Source organism: Copadichromis virginalis, linkage group LG17 (genome assembly GCF_057382275.1).
Source record: "Copadichromis virginalis isolate Kocher_CV1m ecotype Utaka linkage group LG17, C_Virginalis_male_GT1.1, whole genome shotgun sequence".
In the NCBI taxonomy this organism is placed as follows: Eukaryota; Metazoa; Chordata; class Actinopteri; order Cichliformes; family Cichlidae; genus Copadichromis; species Copadichromis virginalis.
In genome coordinates, this window is record NC_140634.1 from 6,940,726 (window position 1) to 6,950,721 (window position 9,996).

At 43.8% G+C, this 9,996-nt stretch overlaps 1 protein-coding gene across 2 annotated transcripts; it reads right to left on the minus strand.

Moving 5' to 3' along the window:
• Positions 1 to 5,952: 5,952 nt before the first annotated feature.
• On the minus strand, positions 5,953 to 9,489 carry LOC146688905 (zinc finger MYM-type protein 1-like). Of its 2 annotated transcripts, XM_085437236.1 has the most exons (3): positions 7,558 to 9,489; positions 7,019 to 7,133; positions 5,953 to 6,811 (listed from the first exon to the last, which is right to left on the minus strand). In XM_085437236.1, the coding sequence occupies exons 1-3, from the start codon at positions 9,084 to 9,086 to the stop codon at positions 6,284 to 6,286; spliced, it is 2,172 nt and encodes a 723-aa protein (XP_085293362.1). In that variant the 5' UTR covers positions 9,087 to 9,489; the 3' UTR covers positions 5,953 to 6,283. The 2 variants fall into 2 exon arrangements, 1 of the variants encoding a protein (XP_085293362.1); XR_014916084.1 differs by having other exon boundaries at positions 7,019 to 9,489.
• Between the last annotated feature and the right edge of the window lie 507 nt (positions 9,490 to 9,996).

The window sequence follows — 9,996 nt, forward strand, 5'->3', positions numbered from 1 at the left end:
GACACCCATAAACAAAGCAGCATCTGGCTGCAGTTTAAAGACTTTTTTGTCTTGGTCTCGTCTCGACATTGTCTTGTCTTGACTCGGTCTGTCTTGGTCTTGGTCGTGTCTTGGTCTTGATACCCTCTGGTATTGTCTTGGTCTTGGTTTAGGTGGTCTTGACTACAAGTTTATCGTTACCTTACAATATAAGCACCTTGAGGCAACTGTTGTTGTGATTTGATGCTATATAAATAAAATTGAATTGAACTGAAAAATCATTAAATGCAACAGTGCTGAAACTGGGCTGTTACCTTTTTTGTGTGGTTAGGGAAAAATATAATGTAAATTAATCTTCTGTACTTCTACTTAACACTATACTGACTGAAGATATCAGAATGTTATACACTGTTATACCACTGTTCTTGGCTGTACAGCTGCTGTAAATGTAGTTTAAACTTATGAAGTATACCTTCCCCCATGTGTGTTTGTACTGGCAGAAGGGGATCTGTCCATGAGCAACTGGATCACTGTATGATGACTTTATGGCTACTTTGTCATTCTGGTAATTGACCATTTGCTAAATCAGATATAGTGGGACATGTTGCAAAATGCATTTTTTGTAGATGTGCTAGGGGCAGACTGGAGAAGCACAGTGGAGCTCAAAACTAGCAAAACTGAAAAAGAAAAAACCTCTATGGCATTACTTTTTCTCTAAAAGGTATCAGCATCAGCGGTGTTAATAATATTCACAAAGAACAGCACATTACTGTAAATAAATCCTCTGGACTGTCACAGCACTATGTTACTGTAATGTTGACTCCTTCATTGGGTATGATTGCGTTTTTGTTTTTCAGCGTGAGAAGACAAAAGGAGGGGAAAATGCAGCAGAGGTCAGAAGTCATGACGGCATGAGAGCACGATGCGTCTTCACCCATGAAAACACAGAGGATGCCCAATTATTTGCTATTCAGCGGGGATTTGACTTAAGGGCTGCAGCACTGTTAATGAAGTGAGATGGAAAGTAGGCTATAGGGATGACCTGGCTTGTGTTCAGACGAGCATTTAAGTGGAATTAAGAACAAGGGGATGAAGACAGAATATTGAGATCGGGTCTAATCCTTCTGTTCAAGCAGTAAACAACATAGTAGAAGAGCAATAAACAAAAGAAGTAATAGTACATGTTCTGTCAGTACACCAAAGAAAGTCCGGGAGCACAGTCTTATGCAATGTCATGCAATTACTGTTTGAATATTTAATTTTTACCTCTCATAAGGTTACCCGTATGAAACCATCAGTTGTACGACTACATCTGATATTTTCTTAGCAGTACAAAGCAACCTCCCCCAGCTTAAAAGAAAAACTGATCACCAAAGCTTAGGGCTGCCAAAAAACAGACATAACCTGAACCCTCCAGCATTTGTACTGTACCTACAGAGGTGACCTTTTCAGATCTTATATTATATTTCACAATTGGGCTAAATGACAATTGGCAATAGTAAATCGAATCAATTCTAGATGGCGTAGGAGAGAAGAATGGGAGAGAGAATAAGAATGATTAATGTCGAGTTGGACTGGAGAAAAGAAATCGCAGACCGCCTCTGGTTGAACACATGCCGGAGTGAAAGAGCGAGCTGCTGACTCAGGAGCCATATAAAAGTGAGTGATGCCACTTACCAGGATTTGGCAGGTGGCTGCATGTGCTTGTGTTTCCCTATGGGCCTGTGTGTTTTGGTCCAGGAGGGAGCAATGAGGCAGACATAAAGGCTACATGGAAAGACGTGGATGCAGATTGATAGCAAGCTGTGTGCGCTTTCGCTCAGGCACATGTATTTGTGATTTAATAAGTGAGTGAGGTATGTTCGATGGGAAAAGAAAAAACAAAAGAAAAGAGAAAAGCTGAGAAAGTCAGAAAATAGAAAAGGAAGATAGCTCCAGAGCTGGCGACACACTTGCGTTTGGTTTTCTCCGCAGCAGGAGGAGGGAAGTGGTTTAGGGGGTTGCTATACTCTTAAGAGTGATATTGCTCACAAACAACCTCCCTGGGGGATTAAGTGTAAGGATTTATACTCTGAGAACAGTGATCTGGTCTGTTCTTCTGCTGAGTCCCTCCTGCGCTCTAAGATTGGGGGGGGGGGGGGTCAGCTTAGACCACCGCATGCTGGCAATGCCCAACAAGAGGCGATTAAAATAGGTCAAGTGGAGCTTTGTGGAGGGGCCTTTGTCAACCTGTAAACCCAGGCTGAGTACCTTAAAGAATAGAGATTGGTGGGAAAAGAACGCAGCAAACATCCACTTGTTCGCTGAAGCCAAAAATGTTTTAAGGCCTTTTTAAAAAAATTGTTTCCTTTTGGGAATTGTAACCTTCATATCTGAGCATGCTACTGCTTTACAGATTAAAAATACACACAATATGAATAGCAAATCTGTTTATCTTACGTTGTTTTAGCAACAGAAGCAGCTGTTTTGGGTACTAACAGCGTCAAATCACACGTGCTGGCTTATGTCTGCCTTAACAATTTCATTTTGAGAGGAAGGGGTTGGTTGGTTGGTTTCACACAGGGAGTTATCGCTCCGGGCTACAAAACGACAACACACATGTGCCTCTAAAGAAAAACTATTTAACTCACTTTCCCCCTTTTTCCCAGCTCAAAGACAATGTTGGCAAAATACAAGCAACACCATATGCCCCGATTTCTTAACCTAATGGACTAGAGTAAAAAAAATAAAAAATTGGTCAGAGGCATATTCCTCTAGAGCCGCCCACATGAGCGCAGAGCTATTTGTTTCATTAGATTAGTTCCCAGGATGACTGACTGGTTTGAAAAAAATCCTGACCATATGGTGTTTGCACAGCACAGAGAATCCAAAAACACACAAAGCATGTCAAGGTGAGGGAGCTGCTATCTGCTCACGCTTCTCTTCACAAACAAGTCCTTTATTAATAATTGCATTTGCAAAGACAACATGATTCTTGTTCGCTGTAGCGGGTTTCTTTATTTGCAACAACTGTAACAGCAGGAGAGCTGCACATGGCAACTATTTTACCTCTAAAGCAATTTCACTTTTTTTTTTGCCATTAAAGACTGCTTAAAAGTGTATGTTGACATTATAAATGTGCTGCATTTTAACCTCAGTGTTTCACAGTGGTATTCGGCCCGTTTATAACAGTTCCCTTAAATGTTAAAGGCTTTATCCTCTTTACTTTTAACCAGGTACTGCATGTCTCCTGCATGACCTTTATTGCTTCCGCTGCCCATCTGTCCAGGCATCCATTCAGCCATCATCCATTAATTTAATCAGTCAATAAATCAATCAGCCAGTATGCTGGATTTCATCTACTGCTTCTGAAAAAGAAAGGAAAATCACTTTACTAAAAACATTAGCGCTCTAATGTGCCCAAATGTTGTAGATGAATGGAAAGGCTGTGAAAATTTTAGAGCACGCTGGAATGACAGGGCGATGCAGTGCAAGTGACAGATGGAGGCCGAACAGAGACAGATTCATTGCAGGGAGCTTTGATGTACGACTGGCTGAGCGGTACCTGTTGATCTCGCTCTCAGATGAGCTTCTTTGAAAGCTCATTCAGTGAGTGAAATACAATTTAGCGAGGTTATGAATACATTACAGCTACACTAACTGTTTTGTTTTTTTTGCATCATGCACATCCTGAAATACGCTGGGGGTCTTTGTCTGCTCTCTCGGTCGCTCTGTACTTCTCCCTCCTCAATAACAACCGTCATTACAAACGTGTTAGACAGCTGTGAAGACATCAGTCAGGCTTATCTCATGCTGAAAGTGAGACAAAAATCATACGCGGCAGGGCATGTAAACATGCATAAACACTTTCTTCTCCCTCTTTCCACCTCTTGCACACGCACACACACGCAGTGTAACACATCACGCTCCTCCTTGTCCTCCCTCGGCTCCTTTCATAACCCTCCTCTTCATGGGGCTGCTTTAAAATGATGTCACTCACAGTCCCAGCCAATTCTGCCCATGTCACTGTTAAATCCCACTTGACAGAGGCTTTGTCTGTAGGTTGGAGCTCTCTGAGTAAACAGGCACGAGTTTGTGAAGAAGTGAGCAAAAAAGAGAGAACAAGATGGAGGTGCTTTAATACATGGAAACCGGATTTTTCTTAAAGCATTTTCTTTCCCTCTAAATCTGTATCCAGTGTTGGGAAAATGTGTAGCACACTTCTTGGGTCCATAGATCTAAGGTGTTTTAACTGTCAAAACCAATCGCGTTTACTTTTAAAGTTCACTCTGCAGCAGGACACAGAGCACAGTGCTTTGGGATTCTGGTGGGAGTTCTTACTTGGATCCCTTTTCCAGAATCCAGAATGAATGATGCTCAAGAGATAGAGTGGGCTGTTGACTGCTTGGAAGGTTAGAGGTTTGATCATTGTGTTGAAGCGTCCTTGGGCCAGATACTGAACCCCGATTGCATGAGTGTGTGAAGTTAAACTGGAAGCGGTGGAGGATGTGCAGGTAGATGAGGCACAGGTAAGTGACATTTTTCTGATTAGCTCAGGATTCCAGGTAAGTAATCCTTTTGGGAAAGAAGCTTCGGCTGGCCAAGAACTAGCAGGTTTCCTAAGAGCGACGTTAGCAAGGAAATCTGATGTGTCTGATCACCATCACTCTGTGACAATCTGTCAAGAAGTATAGCTTTGAACTGGTCCTTAGATATAGAACAGAATTAACATTTGACAAACAGGTGTGTCGGCTAAAGACTGGGAAACAGACTCGCAGAGAGCAAGCTGGGTCCGACCAAAACTCCACCCGAGATTAGAGAGAAACAAGTAGACTGGAGAGGGAGAAAAAACCTGACCAGCCCTGGACCATGACATCAACAAGTCATCCCAGAGGACAACAGAAAAAGACAACGTTCTAGCGATCAATAGTAGAATAGAACAGAACCCCCATTCTCTGCGGCCTGCTGGAGCGGGAGGGCTAGTGGGAGGAGTTGGCCGTCCGACTGCGGTCTGGGGTGTGGGGCCTCCCTGCTGCTGCGGAGTCGGGGTGGTCTGCCTCTCCCCACCGCAGGGAAAAGGGTAACACCACCTGGGTCTGGGTGCAGTTCCCCCCTCCAGGGGCAAGGGTACCTAGACCCGGTTTGTAGAGTACGCTTGGGGAGTGTGATTGTGTGTACAGCGTCTCTTTATGTCTGTCTCCACGTTGGTTGAGTGTGGAGTGAGTGCATATGAGAGCATGAGGGTGGGAATGAATGTTTGTGTCTGTGTGTGCCTGTATGTCTGTGTCTATATGTCAGGTTGGGTATCAGACGCCACCTCTCTGGGGACACCTCAGGCCCTCCAAGGTTTGGAGGCCTATCTCCACCCACCACCACTTCCCCTGCCGGTGGCGGACTCCCTCAGGTGTCGGTGTGTTGGTGGTTCTTTGTGTCTGGGGGTGGGCGTCCGGGTACACACCGGCTCACTCCTTGGCGGCCGCTTGTCGGGGCCTGGGGCCTGGGGCTCGCTCGGGCCCCTTTGGAGGTGGGGTGCCCCCGGCCTCTCGGCCTGGGGCTCGGTCACTCAGGCGCAGCTGGGGGCCGGCGGAGCTCACGGGCGCGTCACTGCAACTCCCCCTGACTTCTGCTCCGCGGCTGCTGGGCGAGCCCTCATCTGGGACTCTCCTCAGCTCTTACTGGGACAGTGGCGCGGCTGCCCCTCTGTTGGTCTTCCATGGTCTCTTGTGTTCTGGGGGCCTCTGGATGTCTGGAGTTTTGATCTCCTCCATACCCGCTTCACACCCTGGAGGACGGGGCTGTGGCCCCCCCACACTCCCTAGCAGATCATTACATGGAGAAACCTTTGGAATGCAAGCATGCTGATCCACACAGGTATGCACACATGGGTATTCACAGACGCGGACTAAAGCTTTCTTGGCTGCTGCCTCAAAGCACACTGTGCGCTGTGTATCTTGCGTGCTGCACAATATCGTTTATTACTTAGTAAATACCAGTGGCGGCTCCTGAAAAAAATCTCAGGGGGGGCAATTTTTATGATATCGACTAAAATGACCCATTTAATGAGTACATCAAACAACACAATTTTAATTTAAATTTAAAATGAACAACCATATTCTGGCCATTTGTATAGATTTGTAAAAATGAACAACCATATTCTGGCCATTTGTATAGATTTGTAAAAATGAACATGAACAGATTTTTTTTTTTTTTTTTGAATGAATGAAAAATAACTATTGAAAACAACAACTGTAAACTGATTGGGGGGGTGGGCTAAAGAGAGAAAGAGAGAGGGATGGAGAAAGAGAGTAAATATGGTTAAGGGTTCTTATTTGTACAAGAACTTTGCTCGTCTGTCTTTCTGAGTGGCAAATTTCTCGATGACCCTGGTGTTGAAATCAGGAAGTTCTTGTGTGAGTTTTTTCTCTATGGACAGCATAGCCAGAGCGTTGAGCCGATCCTGAGCCATATTGTTTCTCAGGAAAGTTTTTATCCTCTTTAAAGTAGAGAAACACCTCTCCGATTCTGATGTTGTCATTGGTGTGGTGATGAGGATGTTAAGAAGACTTACAGTTTCGGTGAATGTGTCTTGAAGGTTGTTTTCCATCAGAACCTGATAGAGCGCCAGCGCACCACTACAACTCTGAAACTCCTCGTTGTCGTAGATCAGGGACAGTTCTGTTTTAAGTCTGGCTTTGTCCAATGAGGGATAGGCTTCCACTGTGGTTTGTAGTGCTGCATCTGGAAAATTTTTGCTGTGTTGTTGGAACAAGTCTCCTTGCAACAGAGTGGCGCTGACAAGGTGCTTGGTGAAAGAAAACCTCTCCTTGGCATGGCTCATAATGGTGTCGCACACCTATCCAATAATATATAATTGGTAAGAGTTAGATTCAGTGGTAAGACTTTGGCACATGTCTCATGTTAATCATTATTCTGAAAAAAAAAATCTGTCCATAACAAAACAAAACAGTCATGACCACTATATCAAATGACATCTGACAGCATCGTCATTAGATTTTATCTGATGATCCGATTTAAATCAGACCAAGCAGCTAGTGCTTACCTCCAGTGCCAAATGGTGTTGCCTGTCTTCCCCCAATGTTCTCCGTCTCTTTGTGGGTGGGTCTTGAACAGGTCCCCTGTACTCCTCATCCACAACCAGATTAGGAAGTGCCTCCCTGATCCAATACATAAGTTTCATTAATGGCTTCTGAAAACTGAATAGGGATATATTAACCAAACACAAACCAAACAAAGGTTGTGTTCTAATTACCGGGAATTACCGGATTTAATTAATAACCGGACCTGGTTTAATGGCTGGGGGAAAACCAGTGCAAGTAAATAAAGGCCCTGGCCATAATTTCAGGAAATAGCCTATGGTATAGGCTACATCAAATCATTACTGGGAATATACTTCATCAAATATACTTAATCAAATATTTTTCATAAAATTACTTCAAAGGCTGATATAAATCAAAATTATCTGAATTCCATTAAACATTTAAGTCACAGAACACAGAATATATGCAGAGAATTTGATAGAATCTATGCATAGATAATTAACATTTATTCTAGGTTACATATTTATGCTTTTATGCCTACCTGATAGCCTGCATGCGGCTGATGAATGTCTGGGTGATCCCTGCGATGGTGACAGAATCGATGTTTCTCTTCTGTAGGTGGTTATACAGCATGTCTACATGTGGCATTATCTTGTGAAACAAGGCCAGGAAAAAACAGAAAGCTTCGTCTTCCAGCATTCTCACGAAACCACCGGCATCTCTCTTTGTAGGGGCATCAAATCCTTCACTGTTACGGATGGTCTGAAAACACCTCACCAGATCGTCTTTATGTTCATACACTGTATTCACAGCACGACTGTTGAAGTTCCAACGGGTTGCCGATGCACTTGGAAGTCGGTGCGCCACCACCTCGTCAAGCACTGCAGTCCTCTTGCTCGATTTAGTAAAAAAAGAAGCGAATCCTGCTATGTCGGAAAAAAAGTGACTGATTTGAGGGATGTGGGAGGTTGCTTGTTGCATTACCAGGTTTAACTGATGGGCATAACAATGTACGTAGTGAGCGTTAGCATAAATGTCCTGTATCTTACGCTGCACTCCTCCAGTGGTACCCCTCATTACAGCGGCCCCATCGTAGGCCTGGGCGATCAACTTTCTCTCTTGTCCCTGGGGGAGGATGAAGCGCAGCCTCTCCGATAAGGCACTGGCTATTGCATCTGCACAAGCATTGGGTAGCTTGATGAATTCAAAAAAACGCTCTTGAATACGGTTTCGTTGGTCAATGTATCTTAGCACCATGACTAACTGACAGTGTGTAGAAATGTCAGTGGTTTCATCAGCTTGAATGGCTAAAAACTTCGCTGCCTTTACTTCTTCCACGATCCTTTCTCTCAGAACTGCCAACATGCAATCCAGGATCTCGTTCTGGACTGTTTTCGAGGTGCCTTTAAATACAGTAGCATTTTCAAGGTGTTGCCTCAAGTCGTGATCAATTGATGCCATCAAGTCGACTAAACCTCTAAAAATCCCTGGATTGTCTGAGGAATCACTTTCATCATGTCCCCGCATTGCTAGCTCAAAAGCACCACAAAACTTAATACAATCGATGATTTTAGATAAAATATGACGGTTTTTATCTACCTCTTCGTTGTGCCTTCTTAAAGCAATCCGATGTCCATCATCTAGCTGCGCCGCTATGCTAGTTTTCCCTAGCACAGCTAGCTTTACACTGTTGTCCATATGAACTCGTGAGCTTTCATGTTTCTTGATTCGTTCGGAGAGGTGCTTTAAGTCGGTTTGTCCAGATTGTGTCCACGTCAAATCACACTTGTCACTTTTGAACAGTATGCACGGGAAACAAAAAAGTGCATTAGCTGTTCCACAGCCTGTCAGCCACGACTTGCGCTGGAACCAACTCCGACAAAAAGTCCTGTTGTATGCTTTTGACTTCTCCTTCGTTGCCTGGGTTAGTTGAATTTCGGGCTTGTCAGGTCCCAACTCTTTAACTTGCAGTTTTTCTGCCATTGTCCTTCTGGCAAAAGGGTAGGTTAGAAGCGATCTAACCGAATTTGGGGGAGGCTGTGCCTCAACCGTTAACAATACCGCTGCCATCGTCTCTCTCTGACCTTATAGCTCACTTAGGCTACTGACTGAGGTAAAATTCTAGAACAGCAAATCTTCGCGCGTTTTCTGCAGGGGCGCAATTTTAAGCGCCCCCAAACCATTTAATTCAGCGACGCTGATAGGTCAAATATTTATTATTTTCCCCTGGCAACCATTTAATGATAGGCTATTTCGCTGCATATCAAGGGCGCTTTGACGAGCGCCCCAGAAGAAGAAAAACACCGTTTGTTGGTTGAACTTTAATGAGTCAGCTGGTGAAAATGTTAAAATACGCCTGGCTGTATATGGGCACACACATAGTAAAACTATCATTGATGAATTTTTTAAAAATATATATTTTTACTCCTCCACATTTGGGGGGGCGGAGCCCGAGCGCCCCCTATGGGCCAGCCGCCACTGGTAAATACTGATATCTATGACTAGCTAGTTTATTGTGATGGTGCTTTGTTTTCTCTATTATTATGTTGCTCTTTGTTGTTTGCTGTCTCCTCTGTTTGTTTTTGTTTGTTTGTTTTGTTTGTTTTTTTTTCTCCATACAGGTGACCCAGGAGTTTGTTTTTTTTTTTCTCTCTCTTCCCCCCCCCCTTCTCACCGTCTCTTCTCCCCTTTGGTTTTCTTTCTTTCTCTCCCCCTCTCTCTCTCTCATTCATTCCCCCTGTCCTATTTATTAAAAAAAAAAAAAAAAAAAAAAAAAAAAAAAAATGACAAAGGATGAACTGAAGCTCTGCCATCACGTAATGTCGCATACGGCTCGTGCAGCCAGCAGCCTTGTTAAGGAAAAAAGAAATACAAGCTATAAATAGCCCTGTCACCTAAAAAAAAAATCGATGCTTTTTATACAGCGCAGGTGTCAGAAACATGTGCATGTGTATCTCTGCCGAGCATGATGCAAATGATT

What these genes read in the sequence shown, in the direction of transcription:
- LOC146688905 (XM_085437236.1), bottom strand. Translation starts at nt 9,086, where the DNA reads ATGGCAGCGGTATTGTTAACGGTTGAGGCACAGCCTCCCCCAAATTCG. An exon ending in AGCCGCATGCAGGCTATCAG is followed by an intron (nt 7,134 to 7,557) that starts GTAGGCATAAAA and finishes GTATTGGATCAG; the next exon opens with GGAGGCACTTCCTAATCTGG. An exon ending in AACACCATTTGGCACTGGAG is followed by an intron (nt 6,812 to 7,018) that starts GTAAGCACTAGC and finishes ATTATTGGATAG; the next exon opens with GTGTGCGACACCATTATGAG.